The sequence below is a fragment of the Xiphias gladius genome, chromosome 21 (genome assembly GCF_016859285.1).
Source record: "Xiphias gladius isolate SHS-SW01 ecotype Sanya breed wild chromosome 21, ASM1685928v1, whole genome shotgun sequence".
NCBI lineage: Eukaryota > Metazoa > Chordata > Actinopteri > Istiophoriformes > Xiphiidae > Xiphias > Xiphias gladius.
Genome location: NC_053420.1, coordinates 29,862,251 through 29,885,509, shown reverse-complemented (window position 1 = coordinate 29,885,509; position 23,259 = coordinate 29,862,251). Strand labels below are relative to the sequence as shown.

At 38.4% G+C, this 23,259-nt stretch overlaps 1 protein-coding gene across 2 annotated transcripts in view; it reads left to right on the top strand.

Moving 5' to 3' along the window:
- phf2 (PHD finger protein 2) overlaps window positions 1–12,325 on the top strand; it is a 41,633-nt gene extending 29,308 nt beyond the window's left edge. The window contains exons 12-22 of one of the 2 annotated variants that reach the window (XM_040116018.1): window positions 153–497; window positions 685–801; window positions 3,239–3,354; window positions 3,550–3,728; window positions 4,176–4,243; window positions 5,327–5,493; window positions 6,366–6,664; window positions 7,503–7,598; window positions 7,689–7,798; window positions 7,880–8,195; window positions 9,739–12,325. In XM_040116018.1, coding sequence (XP_039971952.1) covers window positions 153–497; window positions 685–801; window positions 3,239–3,354; window positions 3,550–3,728; window positions 4,176–4,243; window positions 5,327–5,493; window positions 6,366–6,664; window positions 7,503–7,598; window positions 7,689–7,798; window positions 7,880–8,195; window positions 9,739–9,827 — 1,902 coding nt within the window. In that variant the 3' untranslated portion in view covers window positions 9,828–12,325. Of the gene's footprint in view, window positions 1–152; window positions 498–684; window positions 802–3,238; window positions 3,355–3,549; window positions 3,729–4,175; window positions 4,244–5,326; window positions 5,494–6,344; window positions 6,665–7,502; window positions 7,599–7,688; window positions 7,799–7,879; window positions 8,196–9,738 lie in introns of both variants that reach the window. The other variant, XM_040116017.1, reaches the window with a different exon arrangement.
- Window positions 12,326–23,259: the final 10,934 nt, after the last annotated feature.

Sequence of the window (23,259 nt, the reverse complement as noted above, 5' to 3'; positions counted from 1 at the left end):
GTATAATTATTTGAGTAACAAAATTGTCATTGATTTTTTTTAAATTTCAGAATTTCAGTTCATGTTCAGTGCAGCTCTAATAATCAGGATGATGTGTAATTGCTGATTACAAAATTATAGCACACTTCACAATACCCTGCCTTGACTTCTAGAATGCAACAAAAGCCATTAAGAGTGAGCCCAGCATGAAGGTGCCAGTGGAAGAACCGCCAACCACCCACTCCGAGCCTGAAGAGCCCGTTTCTCCAGCCCATGTCCCCTCACCCAGCAGAGAAAAAGCTAGAAAGAAAGCTTCCAAACCTCCCAAGCTTCCCAAACCCCCAAAGATGCCCAAGGCCCCCAAGCCTCCGAAGGTGCCGAAGGTCAAGGATGGAGGAAAGAAGAAAGCGAAGAAGGCAAAAGAGTTGTCGCCACCTCCTAAACCCTCCAGCTTTGCAGCTCTTGAGTCTCATGCAAAAGACATCTTGAGTAAAATGGACCAGCCAAAAAAGATGAAGGTGAGCAAATGATAATGTTAGTATAAAATGAAAATTACTATGTTGTGGAATGATTATTTGTTTCCTTAGTTTTCACTTAATGTGAGTAATTTTGTATCCCTTTCAGAAACCCATAGTGACTCTTAATATTGCGGATTAATTTTTATGCTAATAATAGTGTCTTTCTTCAATGATTTCCACTTTTCAGGCTGTTAAGAATGTGCTGAGTATTTCAGAGAAGGAAATATCAAAGCAGAACAACGTGGAGAAGTTTGAAATCAGAGAGCAGAATAAAAACAAGACCGAAGCAAAATGGAAGTACAAGGTAAGTTAATTTTAGCGTTTTGTCATCATTTAAAACTAATGGCTGCTTGTTACAGGCAAAGGTAAATACTATCACAATCTGTTAGAAATTAAAACAAACTGAAGGTTAAGTGTCATTAAGAAAAGAAGTCTCAAACACTTTTGAACGTTACAAGCTGAGCAGCTTAACAGAAAAAAAATGCGAAATCGTCCAAAAGGGATTCGCACACTTCATGTCAAAGCAATCAGTAAAAATAATGATGTGGCTTAAGCCGCACATTTTAGGTCTGCAGCTCATCAGCGCTGCTCCAGAAACATCCACCGTCCCAGAGTCTACCTAATTAAATTATGCCATTTCCATATTCACCAAGTTCCTACAAAGTATTTACATATGACCTCATCTTTTAAAAAAGTTCTTTGTATCATTATTGCTGAACTACGTGGGAAGGATTTTCAGAGCAAAAGTGTAATTTTGTTCAACGGAAGACATTAAAGGGCTTTAGTTTCATGGAAAATTCAATGTCAAAATGTTGAATGTTTGCAGTCCCTCCATGGAACTGCTCCGTAACACCAGGCCAAACATTTGCAGATGGAGTGGAGACCCTATTAGGTGTTTACCAAGGTCACTGTAGAACACATCTTCTCGCCTAATCACAGTTGATTCATGCAAAAGTTATCGGCTCTTCTGTTTACAGTGTGCAGGGGCAATTAGGCCTTTACTGTATTTTCGTGTCAATTTAAAAAATGAATTATACAGTGTGAAATTTCAGTTTTAGGTTACACTGTTTTGTCATGTGCCTTTAATTTAGGAGACAAAATTGTCATGGAGTCAATATTTGAAAATGTATATCCTTTGATTTCAGTTAACATCATGATGATGATAATGTTTTTATTGTCATCAAGTTACTACCTTCTAATTTTTACACTTCAGTGATTTTTTTGTGTGTGTCAAAGACAATAAACAAATGCTAAACATACAATTTTATCGCTCATTTCATTTTTGAGTCACTAAACTTACTCACGTAGGTTGTGAAATCCACACACAATTACCTTGTGTGCCTGGATTTCTTTTAATTATGATAGCCCTTTCATAACAGTATTTTGCCTTATTCCTAGTAAAGGTTTTTTATTGCTTAATCAGGGTTTTCTGAAATTGTATATTTGGAAGGGATCAATAATGTTGAAGAGATAAGAAACTCATTGTTTGAATTTATTTAAAGTACATTTTGGGAGCAAGCATACTGAAACAAGTGGAAAGGCGCTGAATTTTCTCATTTTTATTATTCATTAATAGGTGATACAATCAGACTCTCAGGCTACCATTAATTTAAATTTGCATGGTTTGAAAAAGTTAATAGTATTTCAGATACAGAGACAACAGGTAACAGATAAAACATCAAATATAAAACAGTACATTTTAAAGAGTTAACTTCACTGGATTTTAAATTAGTATATATCAAAATTCTCAAAAGACAACTCAAAGACAACAACAAAATATATTAATGTCAGTTACATGAAAAATCAACCCACAAATCTTGAAAAAAAATAAACTGAACTATAAATTCTATAAACTTTATTAATTTACCTATTAAATAAACTTAAAAGAGCTATAACAAACATAGATGAATGAATGTGTAGTGTAGGCAAGCCTGTATTACTATTATAATTGATTTTGTATTATTTTTTTATTTATTTTTTTGGCCACTTGGAGCAGTGGAAACAAGCTGTAAACACAACACTGACATGTTATCCCCTTATTATATTGTTATGGCTAACATGTTGGCAAGCGACCACCTATTTACACATCCAGCAGACACAGCTCAACGTTAATATTCATTTGGAGTTGTGTTTCTGTCCACCTGGCAAATAGAAGTTCAATACTCACTCCGCTTTTAGTTCTGTTTTGATTGTCACCAACTCCCGAGGAAAATATCTGTCTCTTCAGCTGCTAAATGTTCCTCTGTGTTCACCAGCTAGTCGCTCACTTTGTCCTACTGCTTTTAATTCCTAGTGGGGCAGTGTACAGTGGGTTTATCATGTTTTTTGCTGAAAACAGCTACCTGCTGCTGGTGGAAACAAGGTCCATGACAGCGTAGTCTGTTGGCCGGGAAGACAAAACAATGAGCTAAAAGAGGCTGAAATGTTTTGTAGAGCTGAAGGGAACTGTAGAGTTGGATGATAATTCTCTGTGGTTCATCACTACATATATTCCTTTTTACATTACACCTAATTATTTGGGACATTTTTAATATGAAGAATACTTATTAGTGCTTCTGTAAATACATTTTTAAACTTGGATCTCATTAGTATCACTTAAAATGCTGGCACTAATATATCAGTGATAACCTACAGTAAAGTCAGTCAATAATATCAGCCTGGTAATTGTGTCTGTCATTTAACATGATGATTTTGTGTAACCTAAGTGCTTGTTTTACATTGTTTCCTTTTTAACTTTACAGAATAGTAAACCAGATTCCCTGCTAAAAATGGAAGAGGAGTGCAAATTTGACAGGACACCACTGTCAAGCAATAAAGACAAGTTCAGCTTTACTGGGTCTCACAAGAAAATGCTTGGGTATGTATGGAATGGCTGTGATTGCCATGTAAACGTTTCGAGCATGTTAACCTTCTCATTTGGTGTATTACGGTGATTATAGAGCCATGTGGCTGTCAGCACCATATCCATTAGAGCTAATTCAAGGACTTCTCACTCTGAGTGCCTGGCTGAGCCACGTATCACTCCCTTATTGTTTTATGGTTTCCTCTCCAGCTCAAAGACACTGAAAACTCAGACCAACTCAAGTGTTTTCGGTTCATTACAAAACCTAAAAGAGGACAAAAGCAAGCCAGTGAGAGACGAGTATGAGTATGTCTCAGATGAGGGGGAGCTGAAAATTGACGAATTCCCAATCAGACGGAAAAAGAACACCGTTAAGAGAGATCTTTCCTGTGAGTATTTGGGACTTATTTCATGTAGTGTTTCAGTTTATTTAAACTATCAACTAGGGCTGGGTATCAAACCTCAACACTTCTTGAGTATCAGCTTAAATATGTACGTAGTGTGAAAATTGGCATTAAATGCTAGGTCATATATTATTGCAGGTTACTTATTCTTTGATGAGATATTTCCTTGTCTAAATCAAGGAAATTATTTAGCTTTGGGGTATATTTTATTTAGGTAAAATTGTTTTTGTAATACTGATACAATAAGCAATTTAAGCAGCATATTTTGGTCCATGATAAAAGGGTTAAAAGTAGCCGTGTTCCGGCCCTGCGAATCACGTCTTTGATTTATTCAGTGAGCAATACCCAGCCCTACATTCAATAATGACAAAGTGTTTAGACTGACAACCTCGGTTTGCTCTGTTGCTCAGTGATGAATTCATTTTTTTCCAGTTTTGTCAGACATCAGAGAGTCTATTCAGCCAGCCAAAAAACCAAAGTTCCAACCCTTGGTGACCAAGGTATGTATGCGTTTTGACTCATGTCCTAGACAAAATGTATTAAATGTTGTGAGTCCTCTCCTAAGTAACTAATATTTGACTAATCTGTAATCTCATTATTACACTATGTACATCAAGAGAGGTCAGTGACTGATGGGTGATGAATTGATGGACTCACAGAGGCAGCTCCATCCTCCTATGATGTCCAGTACTTCAAATTTTGTACCTGTCTTGTACACTGAAAATTCACATGAGCCAGCACATGCTGCAATGCTCCTTTTAAAGTTCAGACTTAAAAAAAATAAATAAATAAAATGCATTCTGGGTAAATCAGAGGAAGAAGCTCCTTAAGATGAGGACCACCACACACTGATGAGGGAAATAGCTGTGGCGTGATCAGAGGAAGAGGAAGAAACAGACTAATACCAGATGCTCTTATGCTTACTAATGAGAGGTCACTGGAAACCATATCATAATCTTGATCTTCTGTCTCACTGGCTATTCTCACTGAGTTTTAACTCAACATCCAACCAAGCTGGAGTCTTATAGTTAACTTCAGCCCGCTCCAAGGTTGTATTACCAAATGGGTAAACCAGGAAACTGCCCTGGGGAGCCAGATCTTCAGGGACCGCAGAAGGCCCCGATTAATTGTCCGTCTCTTGCTTTGTGGTAATTTTATAGAATGTAAATTACTTTATGAATATGCTCCAAAGCACGAAATCCAATGAACTGACCAAGACTCTAAGGCACTTCCTGTATTATTATTATTGTCTACATTTGTCCAAATGTACTGTACATGGTGCATACAGTATATCTGAATAAATTTGTGTTAAACTAAATAACCACAAAAACTCAGTTTGCAGCACCCCCTAGTGGGTTATTCTGGCCAAGGTCACATCATAAACAATTCAACTGCAATGACATAGTAATTAGAAATAAAAAAATAATACACAGGTAACAAAATGGCTCCTTATATTGTTTATAAATCACATTTAAAACAAGAAAATGGGCTGCAAAACGTCTGAACTTTGAAGAAGCACCATATTTCTCTGTTCCTGTATCTCTCATGTCTATCCCTCCTCTGTCCACTTTCTCCAAAATCAGAGTGTCGACTCTTCCGATGAAGAGACTCTACACATAGACACAGAGGCCAAGCCTGAGGTCAAAAGTCGCAACTCTAAGGTCAAGAAAAAGGGCAGCAGTGCTGCAGGGATTCTTGACCTGCTGCAGGCGAGCAAGCAAGTGGGTGGGATTGACTACAACACCAACAGGTAGACTGGCCCCCCCCTGACGTCATTCCTTTCTGCTTCCTCACGCCATTTCCTTCATCACCAATGGAACTTTCACATCTAAACACAGTTTGGTTGCAGTACATGCGCAGCATTACTCTCTAGGTGGCTCCCACTGGACCATACTTCCTCTCAGTACATGAAATGTAGGTCTTACGCTCCTTAATGGGGCGACACACTGACAAACGAATAGCCTGCTCAGCGACAGTATAACGGGATGAAAAAGCTGAATTTTATAACTTTGCTTAGAACTGAAAAATCCACTAGTGTCTGAAGCAACAATTTGCGCAAATTCTGTCAGCAGCGTGTGTTAAGTCAATGTTTGTTTCTACCCGCCTTAATCTATCAAATGCTGCGTGGCCCCAGGCTCTTCCCCCTGCCTTTTGCTGTTTGCTGTTTTGTTCAGCTCTTGATGGTCTATTTCCACCACACTGAAAGCTACAAATGAGCAATTTCTCAAATTGGTTTGGTGCTTTGAAGAGGGAACTATAGCCGTTCACTATAGCAGTTTGATAGTCGCTTTGCTCATTATTGCAGCTCAGCAGCTGATACCTTAATAGGTATGTGAAATTAATTTCATAGCTGCTTCTTAAAGCAATTACAGGTCTGTGGAGATTGATAAGATTTGACTGTTTTACTTTGCTCTTCCAGATTCTGTACATTTTTTTAAAGATTTCAAATGATAATGATGCTTAATGGCACCACTAGTGACATGTACATCGACTTCAGAGCCTTTTTCAATTCATTTTCTCAGTCGCTCTTCTCCTCTGCCAGCATGTTGACTGCTGTGTAATGGCTGCGTTGTTGTGTATCTCTTATTGACGTACTTACAGTCAGCCACCTGCATCTCCCAGCACACAGGAGGCCATTCAGGGCATGCTCTCCATGGCCAACCTGTCGTCTTCAGACAGCTTGCAGCAGCCGTGGAGCAACAGCCAGTCCAAAAACAATAGCCAGGTGAAGAGCAACTCGCACAGCGTGCAGGTCGGCAAGAAGGCCAGCGGAGGCGCCGGCGCCGGTGGCGGCAGCAACAACGGCAAGCGGCCCACCAAACGGCTCCCGAAGAAACCCAGGAAAAGCAGCAGTATTGAGAGTCTGGATTACGATGACGACCAGGATCACATGGACGCATGTTTCAAGGACTCAGATTACGGTGAGTGCAAAACCAACTCATTCCACTTGTTCCTGTGTTATTTGAATTTTCGACCATGCCAGATGACTGGACCTCATCGAGGTCAAGCCAGTGTCAAGGAGTTATTTTTTGCACAGAGGAATGAGAAAATAATTATCTGACATGATTCTCACTGCTGCTAACAGGTGCTGTTAAAAGCAGATTAACTCCAAAGGATCAACATATGGGTCTTTAATTCTAAATTTGGCCTGCAACTTTTCATTAGGGGTGGATGATAGGGTTGATGTTTACTTTTCATGGGTTCTTTCCAAATCCGCCCTTTCGTGTTGCTCCAATTTGTGATCTTTTTCCTCTGAAACTTTTTCTTTGTGAATCCTGTCCAAACACAGCTGTTTGGACCCTCCCAGCTTGTTAATGATCCATTAACACAAGTTTTGAATTGTTATTTTATATGCTTTTTGAACTTCTAATTAGGGTCTAATTAGTTGTTCGTAGCACGAACATTCTTGCTCTGAAATCCTCAGGCCAGCATGAAGCTTTTATCACACACTGGCGCTCGTTTTCTTTGTTTTTTAAACAGGGGATTTTTTTATCTTGATCATCCAATTACCAGATATTAAAACGTTTAGTTTGCAGTGGTTGCGCTGTGAGCAGGCAGAAGGGGGCATTCAACAGCTGTCTCACAGCTGTCCTGCATGCTGTCACTTGAAACCTCCACCATTTTAGATGGATGGAAAGCAGAAATAAGTGCACTTAAGTTACATTCTATACTTTATATAATGTATGTGACACTAATTGGCAAGTGATGTTTAATTACATGTAGGATGTTTTAGTAACCTGTTACATCTTTTGATTTTAGTTTACCCCTCGTTGGAGTCCGAAGAGGATAATCCTATTTTCAAATCTAGATCAAAAAAACGGAAAAGCAGTGACGACACTCCATACAGCCCGACAGGTAAATACTTGCATCACTAATTAAAGTTGTACACTTTACGGTTTTTATTAATTAAATGTGTTCTAAACTTTTATATCAATCTTATCACAGCCCGCGTAGGACCCTCAGTTCCACGGCAAGAGCGGCCGGCAAGGGATGGAGCCCGAGTGGCCTCCATAGAAACGGGGCTGGCTGCAGCTGCTGCAAAGCTTTCCCATCAGGTATATCAATAAGCAATATTTTTACATAATACTATCAAGTATTCCTGTAAGTATTGTTCAACAAAAAATATGTGTCAATAGGAGGAGCAACAGAAAACCAAGAAGAAGAAGAAAAGCACCAAAAAGAAGGCAATAGTAATTGAGGATCCCCCAAAAATCTCTCAGGACAGTAGCTCGCCAGAGCACAATCTGGACTCCCAAGATGGCAGCCTGACAGACCACGAGTTCAACACTGGAACAGTAAAGTCGCCGGGAGGGCCGCAGCCTATGGCACCGGGGGTCTTCCTTAGCCAGAGGCGACCATCCATGTCTTCTCCCAACAACAGCACCAACTCCACTAGCACCAACAGCGGCAGCATGGCAAAGGGGGATCGTTCGGGGTCAGCAGACGCCAAAGGTGGGTTGTCATGAAAGCAGTGTTAGGTTGATTAGACTGCCTATTCTTTGTGCAGAAGAACAATCAGAAGTAAATTCATTACGTTACAGCATCATAGCATTACAGCATCACGTTGAAAGTCCTTGTGTGTAGACCTTGTGTGTGCCCTTGCAATGGCAATGTCAGTCAGGTGAGTAAAGACAAACGAGATACCCTTTATCCTGAGTTGTACTGTGTGTTTAGTGTTCATGAGCAAAAAGTAAACTACTGTAAATATACCTGCTAAATATCAACATATTAGCATTGTCATTTTGAGTATGTTAAGATGCTGACATTATTATTTAGCGCAAAGCACCGCTGCATCTAAATACAACATCACAGAGCCACTAGCTTTGCTGTAGACTGCTAGTATTGGAATCTGAAATAGTTTCTTTAAAAGTATTCCGATTGCATAACTATTTGTTCATTAGACATTTTCAAAACCTACATGTCAAGGCTTAAAACCTTGACATGTAGGTTTAATCTATGGAATTAGGTTGTTACTTTACAGGTCCACAATTTTCCCAATAATTTGCCCGAAAAAAAACCCCAATTTCATTAGGTACCAATTATAGGGAAAATGGACAATGTTCATTCAAGTTAATTATTTTTAATTATTTGCCAGCTTAACCTAGAGATTCGTTTAGTCAGTGTACAGTAGATCAGATGAACAATCTATGTACATGCAAAACAGTTTGAATAAAGTTTCCAGTAATGAAGTAGTAAATAGTTAATATTTTCTTGGGTTTAAATAGAGCAGTTTTTCAAGGAAATTCCTGTTTTCCCTGTAGTTAGTATCAGATTACATGCCCAGTTCAGACAACTTCCTATGATTTTGCTTTTTAGAAGTTTCACCAGGATTAGTAATCAGTACTAGTTATCATATAACAGCTTGGTTTAGCAGTCGTTGTCCTTTAAGCACGCAAAGTAAATTAATATTGCGATGAGGGAAGGTTGTATGAACTGTTGTCAGCTGGCTGGATGATGGATGCAGATGAATGACCTCTTCCGATAAAGGCACCACTGTTACACTCCCAACTTAATTCAAAGGTTGTCAAGGTACCAGGTTACGCTCATTCTAGTCAATGCATTGCTGTGTTTGTCCAACTTATGATTTAACAGCCGCGTTAATTTACGTTACGTGTGATCATTCATTATTGTAGTCAGAAATGAAGGGACTTGAAAATTACTCCAGCTGTGCTATTTAAAGGAGTACTAGCAGCAGAGAGGAATTACAATGCAAAATGACCATTATTATGTTTAAGCTTAAAGGTGCCCTGTGGAGTTTTGACCACTAGTGGTGCAATGGAACAATGTCTTTATGGGTGGGTTTCGTAGGCGCACACATGACACACAATACACATTTCTGCTAATAAGAAGCAACATGTTAATGCTCCAGCATTAAGAAGTTTTTTTTTTTGTTTTTTTTTCTGTACAAGTTATATGTTATTACTGCAGCAGAAGCACTAACGCTCTAACTGGACACCCTACCTCATCTCCTATCTTTTTCTTGCTCTTTTTACAGCTAAGCGGCTAAAGAAAGGAATGGCAACAGCCAAACAAAGACTTGGAAAGATTTTAAAGATCCATCGAAATGGAAAGCTCCTCCTGTAGTATGCAGCAGACTGTTGTAGGACTGGGAATTCATGAGCTGGGTCCCATCCCAACCTCACCCCCTGTTCACTGATTAAAGCCAACAATGGAAAAAAAACTGAAACAAGATGGGAGAAGAAGAAAATCATGCATTTTTCAATTTCTAAGAAGAACATCACTCAAATAGGTTTTTGCCTCTACTTATACTTTATAACTTTCAGATATTAAAGTGTACAGAACCTACTATAAATATTTTTTAACAGAACATGTCTCATTTTACTACAGCTGTCAGTTTATCAGGGGTTGCTAAAACATTAAGTAGAAGTACATTGCAGTCATTCCAAGATTTTTGAAAGTATCCCTTGCATGTATTCAGTTGCATGTGCGCTTTGGTCAGGGTCGGGGGATTTTACACATCAATTCCTACTATTTGGATGCAGCTTATCATTGCAACGCTGATGATCGACAAGTTGAAACGGAAAAATCAGATCCTTCCTGCCTTCCCAACCAAGATTCTCTGTCTCCTGTAGAGCATGGTTTTGATTGGAGTCAACTTGAGCATTTATCCCTTTATGTTAACACTTAATTTTGCAAAGCACTATCAGCGCTGATATTTATTTACTCGTATTGAGTCATAGATAGGAAATGAACAACTGCAAAGCACAAAGTGAATCATGAGTAACACTGTGTATCAAACAGCAGCTGTGTCCAGATGTTTCTTGCAGTTAAACATAGGAAAACATCAGACTAAATGGCTACGGAGGCCTGCTGAACAGGATTCGGTGTGTTTGGACATGAAAAGTATAGGATTTCTTACACTACGTGGGACCTGTAGCTAATGATAAGCCTCATCCATGTCAGGTCTGCAGTTGCATGGGGATACTTTCTCTCTTCTTTTGCTTTCGCAGGCATCACCAACAACTTAGGCTCATCTCTGCATTTTTACGGCTTCACACAGTACAGTATATAGAATGTAGCTTGTACATAGCCTTTTAAATTACTACTTTTTGTATCTTTTCTCCTTAAGGCTTAATTCTACATTTTTACCGGTTTTGCTAATTATGAAGAAATGAATAAAAATATATATATATGGATATACAATATAGTCCTGATATTTTAACTTTTATTTTGTTTTTGTTTTTTTAATAGCAGAGATTCATTTTTCACTTTTTTTCCCCTTAGATTTAAAGGTGTTGCCTGGAAAACAACTGAAGAAATAATACATTTTATTGTCATATGGCCTTACATACACAAAGCTAATTGTATTGTGATTCTGTTTGAACAAGAGACAAAGCTTTGAGGAAAAATTATATAAAAGGAAAAAAAAAACCACTTAAAGTTTCTATGACCAGCCTCTTGTTCGAGTTCTAGTATCCTGAAGGGTTTCGGAATTATTTTACTAGCACCTTGTGAAGTGTTTATGTGTCAGTGATGTAATTTATTAATGTTTGTAGCTTTTTATACTTGTACAATTCTTAAGAGTTTTTTGTTTTGAATATTTCATCATCTTGTGAAATTTCCCTTAGCAGACAGTTTTTTTTCCCCTTTTTTTCGGGATGCGTGCGTGTGTGTTTGGGGGGCATCACAAACCTTTTACACACTAGAATCTACGTCAGAAAACTTTTTTTTTTTTTTTAATTTCCATCCTGTCTTCACTCAGTGTCAGTATTATCATGATATCATGGTAAACATTTCCAATGTGACATGTTATTATTGTTAATATTATAGTTATAAGCAGATGCGTCCACGCCTCCCTCACGCTGTTATTTTGGTCAGGACATTTTGAATATGGTTTAATGTGCTATACTGTGTAGCAGCAGTGTTTTAGTCACAGATGTAAACCATGTGTCCACTTCTCAGAAATGAGATGGGCTCCGATCAAACTCTGCCAGTGGGACATATTTTCAGATTTTTATTTGTACAATATGTGTGTTGCTTTGTTGTGGTTTATTTTTGTATGTCCAACCTATTAAATGCATCCACTGTGCCAGGACAGTGAATGATACCTGTTGTAGCTGTCTTCCCTTACTGTTATTTACAGTACTAGTAAGTATTTACAATCCTTTTTGACCTGAATCTATATTTTTCTGTATTTAGACTATTCTGTTTGAGATCATGGCTCACTTTTTTAAGACATAAAGAAATGGCAAATTCCGAGGAGCAAACATATTGTTGTTGAATGATATGATTGTCCGCCTTGTTTACTTTTGCAATACAGTTACTGTGGAAAACCTACTTTGTAATGTGTTCCTCTCCCACTTGCAATGTGACGGCTTCTGTGGTGACGACCAAAAATTGTTTTTCCTGCTTCGCATTGTCATACGTTAAAGTTGCATCATATCTAGCACCACACTAATCACAAACCGATCTGGCTCTGGTTTTCTACAGAGAATCGGCCCGAGCTACAGCTTCTGGACTCAGTTTGGGATCTCGTCTCCCAGAGCTTTAGTAGCTACTTTAGCCAAGTCATTAATTAAAACCAAGCCAAAGTCAACACCATTAAAACTGTATTAACGCAAAAGTGCTCTCATGTAGTCATCCTCTTTTTATTCAGTGATGCTCTTTCACTTTCCTGAGCAGGTGCGAGTTTAAATATAATGCACACAGAAATTCATACAGGATCCGCTCAGTCAGAAAAAAATATTTCCCCATGTTTACGTTTACTTCCTCTCAAGATAGGATTGTGTTCTTATGTCTGTGGTCAGACAACCAGTATTATTTTCAAACTCTTAAGCAACAGCTAGTCCATGCCACTAGATGGAGTCAAAAAATATATGAATAGCAAATGATGCATGTTTTTAAATCAACTTAATGCAATAATGTTCAAGTAGACCACAAATGCAGGATTCAGCCTGTTCTAGTATGATCTGAATATTTAGACTCTTTTCATCAAAGGTTTGACAATGCAGTGAGCCTTTAATATACATGTTGATACTGTCTGTTCTGTCTGAGTTTTTTTTATTCCTATTACATCCAGCTTTTATTAGCATAAATACAGACAAGAAAGGAAAACAGTTTTTTTTAGAAGGAATGTGAACATCAATGAGGAGATTATAAGAAAATTAGTGACAGGACATTAAAAATCAGTGTCTCCAACAAAAATAAGTCTTTCTTTGAGCAATTAAAGACTGATTACATAAATTGAGAAATTATGTGGTGCCTTAATTCACTATGCTGCTTTTTTCCCATTGTTTCAATATTGGCTTAATAACACATCTGGACACAATTGATTTCAGAAAAATAAAACGTGTGCAGTGATCTTCATGGGAATCTGCATTTCCCTGCACTGATGTTTTATTTAATTTCTCAGTCAGATCTGTGTGAGTGAGATCCGGGGGGGTGTATTGAACCTGCGTGGCTGTTAAAGGTCATGACCCTGTTTCCACCCTGGTAAGCATCAAAGTGAGTTGTTATTGTTAGCTAATTGTTAACACAAGAACATGAAGTGCACTGACTTCAGTGAATGAAACAATCACATAATTTGTCCTCACAGGATCATTTTCACACACTGACATGAAAGCAAGTTCACATTGGGATGAAAGTGGGGGGAAAAAAAACACTGCAGACTGAGTTAGATGAGTTTGCGACTGTGGTCAGTGGAATTACAATTTATGAATTGGCAGTTAAAAGTTGTTTGGAAGTTAAACTACAGGCAAAAATAGGTTTAAAAAAGTTCAAATGACAACATAAGTTTAATTGACATTTAAAATTGTGTTTTTAACCTCTAGTTTTTTATGTATATTTTTCTTACTAACAGTTGTTAAGATTATTTGGACAAAACGTGACTGTGACATACAAAAGTAAACTCAAAGTCAATTTAGTGCACATAATCTCCGCCTCATCTAGTTAAATTTTGTCTCTATGTGAGGCCTAAAAAAAGTAAGTCCCTTTACAATACAGATTAATTTGTCCAAAGAATTTTCCAGAAATGAGCCTGATTGCTGCACTACAATGAAGAAAAGTTATGTTGATTTCAGAAAATTCCTAAAATAAGTTGATATTGGAATTGGATTGTGTAGCAGACAGGTTAAACTATTCTTACTGCACTGGTTTTTTCACTTGCTGTTAGAAAGGAAAACAAAAAAGCTTTTTTATCGAAAATGTAAAAAAAATGCACAATATAATCTTATATCCTTATCAAAGTTTTACTCCCTCAACGCTTCCCCTCCTCATCCCTCATTTCTCTGTCAGCTTCACCAGTGCAGTTGGTCCCCACAAAAGGGCAAGTGGGATCACAATTTAAATGTCAGTGTATTAAAAACAATGCCTGCAGAGTGTTGCAGTCTAACTGCATTCATGGCCATGCTGCACATGGTTAGTGATCACAGATGTGAAGGGGCTGCCCTCGGTTGCTTTGAAAACCCTCCATTTCTGTATAAAAGTCCCAAGTGGTCAAGAGAAACGTGCCATGTGAGAGATGTCTTAATTACACAGGAATGTCAGGTTAAGCTTTGCCTTTGTGTGGCTGTGCAATGATGCAAGTTGCTAAAAGATTCCCCCCCCCCCCATTACTCTGCCTTTTACTCTTCCCATTCCTCTGAGTTCAGGGCTGTCATTAGCAATCATATGCAGTGATTCCTTTGCCAACAGATTGGTAAAGCTATAGAGAGCTGCAACTGTGTAGTGGCCCCGGAGCAATTTCCTCACAAAGAGTCTTAGGTTGCCTGTTTTTGTGGCGGTGATGAAAAGTGGCAGACTTGAGGCTTGTGTTTCTCTCCGCAGTTCGGAGTTGCTCCCCACTGCGCGGATTAACTGCTCTGTCAGCCAACAGGAACTCCTCTGCTGGTGTTTCACGGAAACTTAGAAGTGCAGAAAGATGATTGGCCTCCTCTACCGCACAAATAGAAATACATACAAACACCTTTTCCTGTGTGTCCCAAAAAGCATCAATGTCAGTGCTCTTAAAATAATTTCTTCATTATTATTATTATTATCATTATTATTATTGTTGTTGTTATTATGGTGCATTTGAGTCAGCAGGTAGTAGTTCAATGTCACTTTGGCCAGGAAAGTTGACTTGTACTGGAATCAGACCTGAGTCATTTTGGCCCCAGGATGGCCTGTTAAACATCCAGGTCATGCTGCTGCTCCAACAATTGTATAAAGGGTCAATATTCTGAGAGCTTTCTCTTTCTTGAGGGCTTAGAGTTCCTGCAGTTATGAAGTGAGAAGAAGCTCAAACTTAAAAACCGTTGTCAGACAAAACACAGTGTTACCTCAGCATAAAAATGAACGTCTGACAGCTTGAGAGTTCAAGTGCAAGTGCGAACGCTGCCCGGTTTCAAGACAAACACAGAGGCTCTGTTTTATGGTGGCGTGTTTCCTTAACCTTTGGCAGGCTTAAAATTTGGGAACTGGAAAACAACACTTCATCGTTAATTTTTGACACCCATCAAGGAAACAACTGTCACAAGTGAAGTGAGAGCCCACCCATATGCGAGTATAGTATTAATGTGAGTGTGATCAAGGCCTTGGTGGAAAGGTTGTTTCATTCATTACCTGTTCACAGGGACAGCAGCAGTATTAGTTGCAGTCATAGTAGGGCAGATATGCAAGTGTTCAGTTTGTTTCATCAGATTCTTTGCTTCATTTTTAAATAGCACACCAAAGTTTTATTGTGTATTTATTTAAAGTTTAAACCTTCACCATGATAAATAAAATAGGCCATTGTATCCTGCAATGCTAAAACACTCTGTACATACAGTATTTGTTCAAATTTGAGCTAACTATAGAATCTGACTTTTTGACAGTTGTTTCACCATATAAGATATATTATTATACATTAGACATTTAAAATTTCTTTGAAAAACAACATATAAAAAATGCATTTTGGCTTTGTAATGTTGTATTCATTTGATGTCAGCAGAATGGGAAAACCTCCCGTTATTCCCACTTGCACTTAAGCATTATTCCATAATGGTTTCACCCACTGCTAGCCTTTAACTCACACCACCTACATGGCCTAAATTAGCTATATTATTGTGTTGTATGTTCATAGCAACAAGTTATATAATATATAAATAAATGGTGTAAACTGTCATTTAGCTGGAGTGGCTGAACTGACTGAATAAGAGTTAATTTAGCATTTTATTTCACTGGCACTGGCTTAACTCCATTTTGCAGGTTGTTTGTTGACACGTCTGTAGTTTTTTTCAAGGCAGAAAGAAAGTTTGTAGCTCTTACATTCCTGATATCTTTGAATTACAGCCAGGCGTGGTGCATGAAAGGTTTATGCCAGTCTGCTGCTTGTAATTACTGTCTGTATAAATTGATGTGAACATGGCATGAATCCCGCCGAGCGTCAGCCAACTAGTCAGCAAGCTAGTTAGCTAATGAGTTAGGTATAACCAGCCTTATCTAAAAGTAGTTAAGTACTTAAGTAGTTAAGGTGGAGGCTAAATTCAATCATGATGTAGAGAGGAAAAAGAAAAATAGGTCAAAACCTAGTATATAGCTGGATAGCCCCTCTCTCCTCCTCTCCTACTCCCTGTGCTCACATATAAAGTATTTTAATACAGCTGGATTCCCAATAAAGCTGTTCTCATTTACATTTTTTTCTGTTTCTGTTGTCAGACAACGGAAAAAGTATGAAATAGCGACTGAAACACAGCCCATTAAGAGTACATGTTAACCAGCAGTCATTTCCAAGCCCTTTCCAAGCTGCTGCTCTGCACTGCTAAAATCTTTATTTTATAACCACAACATGGTCTGACAAAGTCACCATACACATAAGTTAAAGACAACGGCTGTGCTGTGATTTTGGTTATATTTACTTGTAAAATGGTCACAGAAAGAAAATTAGAAGCTCATTCACTTGTGTGTTAGCTGCCGTGCGGTCAACTGAATGAGAGTAAGAGGTGTGCTGCGGAGGGAAAGTCCTGCACTCACGGGGCAATACTGGTGACTGTCCCCTATGGAAAGTAGCTAAGGTTTGTACAAAAAGTCGCTGGTTGCTAAATGGGTGTGAAAAGTCAGTAAATCTAGCAACAAAGGCGCAAAGTTGGCAACACTGCCTGTAAACGCCCCCTTGATGATGTAATAGAAACTGTTTATGCAATTGATTTTGAAAGAGCAATGGCCAATTGGGAAACTCCAACACTGGGCCGGCCAACCAATGGTGTAACGTCAGCAATCAACCAGGTAGCAAGACCTGCAGTCTCGTCCTTTAAATCTGGTGAAACTTCGCTTATAATCAGCTTTACAAATGGGAGATGGACAGACACAGCGAGACAGAGATACACTCTATCAATATGAACTTCTTAAACTAAGCAGTTCAGGATCACAAGAAAACAGGCAGAGCACATTGTAGCAGAAGAGCAGCATGTGGGTTTTGTAATACATATTTTTTATAGCTGTAGCATATTCACATCTTTCCACAGAACCTTGCATGACATGACTCTTTCATTTCTTTTCCTTTTCTGATTAACAGACCTCCAGCTTTTTCATTTCAATTGTATTGAAACACTTACCATTGACTCCACCTCAGGACGCATGTAGCAGCACATGGTAAATAAATGCAAACGCTTCAGAGTTGAACGCAGTTTTTGAGAGAGCGTGCATTACTCAGGGGGAATAGAAAATAAGTGGGTGAAGTATTAACACTGTCATTGCACCAAGGCCTTCTGACATAAACATCTATGATCTGTATTGTGTGATAGATCTCTGTAAACAGAGAGGCCAAACAACAGATGCAACATATTTAGCCCTCCCACACACAAATGCAAACATCTGTTAGCATAGTTGAGCAGTTATTTTTAGACAATTTTTGTTTATAAGAACCCGCTCTACCAGAATTCAGTAGACTGGAGACAGAAAATTCGTTAGTCCTGACATTGTTATTTTCCTTAGTGATTGGCTGACTTGAAGAACAGAACAAATAGCAGAACAAAGGTGATAATGGTAACCAGTAAAAGTTCAGCTTTTAATATATAAAATGAATAACAGAAAATTGGAAAATTGAGTTCAATTTTCTAAAAATGTATTTTTCATTTGTCGGATCAATGCATAGTTCAGATTTTGAAAATTATTTTTGAAAATGTATATATATCAAATGTTGGATAGAAAATTATAAAATGGACTTTTATTTCTATTCATGCCTTGGGTTGCGTGAGAGGTGTGGATCTAAGTGCCCAGCTCCATTTGCATTGGAATGACCAGCGGGGCAGCCCAACTTGCCCACTGTCACGCAATTGCCACAACATCTGTTGGACTACTTTGATCAGTTCAAATTTTAGATTTGTGTTGACTGAATTGGAAGAAACTACAGTATTAGGCAAAGATGCAGCCTTTGTTTCAGCACTGAGTGGAATTATGCCTCCAGTCTCTCTCTTTTGCATTTTTATTCATCCAGACAGAAGATTAACAGTTCTCAACTTATTCCCAAAGAAGCTGACTTTTATAAATAAATAAAATTAAAAATACTTTAAAGCATGGACAGATTATCATGACCATGGGCCCTTGACACAAACTCACCGTGGTCCCTCAACTAAACATGCACATCATGTGTGACTTCTCCTTGAGACAGAGATTGTCCAAGCACACAGAGATTGCTTGGACAATCTCTGTCTCAAAGGGACAAGAAACCCATATGTAGCATGTATTACTTTGAAATTGTATTTGTTATTTTGATAATTTACATTAACAACATTTTAGGGTCTGTTTTGTTCTACATATACAATGTATGGCATGCCATAAATTATTATTCATCTGTAAGATTCAAAACACACACCTGAATAATAAAACATCCTTCCGATCTTTTTCGTCCACAGGCGATGTGAAGGGGCTGAACCCCCTTCTGTCTTGAGTTGCCTGAGTTGATAGCGCTAGCATTAGCATCTAGCGCAGGCTCTGCAGGAGGCAGTGCTGCACCACTGCTACCAAACTTCTCATTGGCGTCTCCCCATGAGCTCGGGCTAACAGTGCTGGTATTAGGCATCGCTTTAGCACCGCTATTAACATTAAACCTACCATCATCTTCTACCTGTTGTTTGGTGGAAAATGTTGAAATCAATGGATTTGTTCAACCAAAGTTGCATTTCTAACTTCTTATTATTTTTTAAGCTTACACCTTGTCCACCCACTATGCAAGGGCTTCTCCATGTTGATATTAGGTTTGACATTTGACAATTACATCCTTAAAACTTACTGTAGTTTAATCGGCTACTTCACAGAGCACCAAAACACAATTATTGTTATACTATTTTTTTTTATTCAAATTCATTCCAATATTTTGAAAACAAAACTCTGCCAATGTGATAATCCATCTCTGACTTTAATTATTCAGTTTCCACAAGAGTATAAGGCCTCTTGGTGCGTGTTACTAGCATCAGTGTTGGAAGAAATATTCATTATTTAATTAACTAAATATAGCAATACTGAACTAAAAAAACTCCATTAAAAGTAAAAGCCCCGCATTTAAAACCTCACTTAAATGAACATACGTAAGTATTATAAGCAGAATGTAATTAAAGTATGAAAAGTAAAAGTAATCATAATGCAGAAAAACGGCTTCTGTCTGTGTTTTACTATTATATATTATTTTATGGATTATTATTACTGGTGCATTTACATTTTTGCTGAATTTACCTGCTGTAGTCGGGGCTCCTGACTGCATATGCAACCATTTTTTGAGATTTTGCAAGTAAAAATTTCACATGGTTGTATTTGTGCGAGAGCATGATGATCATTAGGCCTTTTTGGTGCGCCTCCGCAGCTGGTCCTGTGTTAGCCATTGTGGTTGAAAGTAGTACTTCTTCCTCTTCACTGGCTCAGTCGGCCTCTCCTTACCTGCATTCTCCCTGCCTGCATTTTCATCCTGCACACTGATGATGAAATTTGCGAAACAGTCCATTTAGCTGTTACTGTGTTCTAAAGATGAAGTAGTCTGTAGCTGATTTTTTATTTTGTTTTAAATGAGGAGAAAAAGGAGGAGGCTGGTGGAGAGGGAGAGCAAACGAGAGGTCCTGACTCAGACACAACTGTTGATGAGAGTGCAGGCTGCGAGGAGAGTGCAAGTGCAGGAAGAGAGAGATCTACTGAGCCTGTGAAGAAGAAAAAGTACTACTTTCAGTTGCCAATGCAGTACCTGTGGTTTGGTACATGAAGAATGCTATGCTGTTTGTGGATTGTAGGCAATGTGACAAGCGACTCTAAACTTGTTACCAGGTCAACACAGTTTAAGCTTGAAACTTTGAAGTTGCACAACGCAAGTGAGAAACACAAAACCTGCAGGGACCAATGCATTTACCTGAAAAACTGAGCCCCTCCCCAGTTTTCTTTTCAGAGATTAGATGAGATTAATCGCTTAATAGAGGATAATGAAAATTAAAACAACTATTCATCAGCATGCAAGGTCATCGATTGTACCATTAAAAAAAAGGGATGCGACCAAATCGTGCTGGTGCGACCAGTGCTAACAATGGAAAGGTTAATCTGAAGCCATGGTAGTTGTTTAAGGTTGCACAAATTTTAATTACTTTATATACTGTTGGGTAGTTTAAACTATACCAATGCATCATATTCTTCATCACGTTTTGTAGCGTGCTGTTGTGTCAGAACCATTCATCAACTTATCATTAGCTAAGAAAAACAGCCTTGTTTTCATTAATGCTGCATATAAAGTTCTCAGATTTTCTAATTTTCCATTTTTCATTTTTCTAACCTACTATAGATAGAAAACAGATTTAAAAAAAATACATTTTTAGAAAATTTTAGAAAAGTCCATTTAATTTTCTGATTTTATTTCATTTTAAAAATGGAAAATCAAACTGATAATTGTTACCCTACATTCTAATACATTTGTCTTTTTTTTCTTATCTCAAATTTAATATATTTTTGTTATATTTGTGTTGTTGTTTATAGTTTGTTTGTTAATTTAATCTCCAGTATGAATAACAACTCATATTTATCACTGTTATATTTGCTGTTTGGTAAAATATATCATATGGGCCACAACTCTAATAACCAAATTTAAGGGATTCCCATCCAAATTGTTTATGTTATGTTTCTAATAGAAAATAATCTAAAACATCATTATCTAATTTTTGTAGACCTTAAAATATCGTTATCAGCCTAAAAGTCCAGTATCAGTTTGGGTGTAATGTTATAGCATTAGCAGTGACATTAGTAGTACTAATAAAGAGTTGTATTATTGAGAAATGTTACTCACATTGCTTTCATCTTACAGTTAGCACAGTGGCTCTGCTTTCATTGTGGATGACGTGGAAATAAATCACACTCAACTGGCACTGGGAGTCTCCCAAGTACAATTACTCTGTTTACATGCAGTACTAAGGGAGGAAAATTGCTTTTGAAAGCGCTCTTTAAGGTCATGGTTTTGCTGCTGTGCATAAGCCCAATGTTTACCAGAGTATTTTAAGGAAACTCAGAGCCACGCCACGCATCAACAAGCATCTTAAACAGCTGCACAAAGGGCCCGTTTTTAGCCCATCTAAAGCAAATGCTCACCTAATCCTCTGAAGAGACCCCTGTGAGAGGCCCCACCGTCAAAGACTGTGCGAGACCTCTTTAACAAGGTGCTGAAGTCACTTAAGCACTGAGTAAACAAACAAACAATTCAATGCATTCACTGCATTTCCTGGACTCAGTTCTCTAAACAACTACACGCACAAAGAATCTACCGGCAGGGCATTCAAAGCTGCTGTGTGATCATCTGTGTGTAATTATTCATCATTCTTTTTGGGAATTCCAGTGACGTGCTGCACCGGTGAGGCAGTATTACCCCTCTCTGAAACAAGTGGGGTTTATTTTCAAACCTCTGCTTTTTCTCCACAGCCAGATTGCCCAGAGAGATTGGCTTTCTCCGGGCTGTGTAACAGATACCATCTAAATCATTAGGGCTCATTTATTGCCATGTGCCACTCTTTGGCTCAGGTTCCTGCGACCCTGAGGTCAAGCGGCTGAGAGCTCCCTGACCTCCAGCACTTCCTCGGAATATTAACAGGGTAGTTATGTAGTCAAAAGCCCTGATATAGAACATTGGTTCATTTAGATAATAGCCAATCAGGCGGAGCGGTGAGGAGGGCAGTGATCTCCACAGGATGGCTGTGCCTTTATGTGGCTTACTGAGGGTATAATGACAGCTAACAGAGGAAGCATAGGCCTCTCTGGCTGAAATTATGCGGTCACATGCCTGCTGGCTGTAATGCTTTCGTTTATCCCAGCTAAGTTGGGCTCCTCATGGTGGACAAATCCAACCCGGCTCTATTATGAAGATGAATGTTGTGCAGTTATCTTGCAGACGCTGGCCTTTAATGCAAGACAGAAGGCAGTTTAAAGGCTATTGTGAAAGAAGCATTTACCAGGCAGCTTCTTCACATGATGGTAATCCAAATCATCAGTGATAAAATATTCAAATGATTTTAAAGAAAGTTTGCGTGAACCCGCTAACTTGAACCTGGACACGATTAGGTTGTGATGTGAGACTTTTTCTCTCTTCAAATTTTTTGACGTTGCGTATTTTATCACCCCTATTTTTCTAGCAGTTGTGTATTGGTCCCATGTGCGCCTTGAGCTGAAATGATCCAAACTGGTGCTGAATCTCTTTGATATGCCTGCCTTTTAAAGTAAAATTGGGGCTTTGAAATTGCAATAAAGTGCAATGTGGCTATCACTTTGGAAATTATTTAGCTGAAGCAATCTTGGCCTCATCTTGCTTCATGACTCTGACAGTATCAGCAACCCTGTTTGAATGCCAAGCAGCTGCTGTTCATCCATAGCCACGCTATCAGGCCTTTAGTCAGGAAAACATCACTGTGTGTTTGTTGAGCTGAAACAGAGTGTGGCGGATGGTGGAGGCTCTCAGGAAATGGACAGCAGCCCTTTGTGCTTAATTGCCTGTGTGAGAAGAGGTATAAGGGATGAGGATGCAGTTATCATTACTGGTGTACAAATAGTTGGTGAGAAGTGGCACAGGGAAGATAAAGAGAAAAGAGATCATTCTTTTTAGTATGCACTGCAAAGCCTCCAATTTGTCTTGCAAAACTTAATTGTACTCTGCCAGTGGATTAAGAAAATACCAAGTGGTTCCAGTGCAGTTTCTCCTGTTTTAGATGTTGTCTAGAAATGAACATTTGTTTCTTGGAACAAGACAAAAGAGGGAAGTAGCAACAAACACTACAAATCTTGAAAAACTTGTCAGAAACTGTTAAAATAATCACACCCATAAATACATGTTCTCACTTTAGGAATTTTTGCACATAGTTAGTGGTCCAAGTCTTAGGAGGCTGGAGGACACACATGCAAAGCAGCACATCTCCCACTACCAGCGGTACTGGGAACCCTATTGTAATCGCTCAGATATTTTTTTTTATTTTAGTTTTTTTTTTTTTTTTCTGTTTGTAAAAGTGGTGGTACTGCAGCATACACTGTAAGATTTATGTAAGGGAAAATTCAGGGGAGGCACAGAATGCTGCACCCGCAGACACCAAAAATG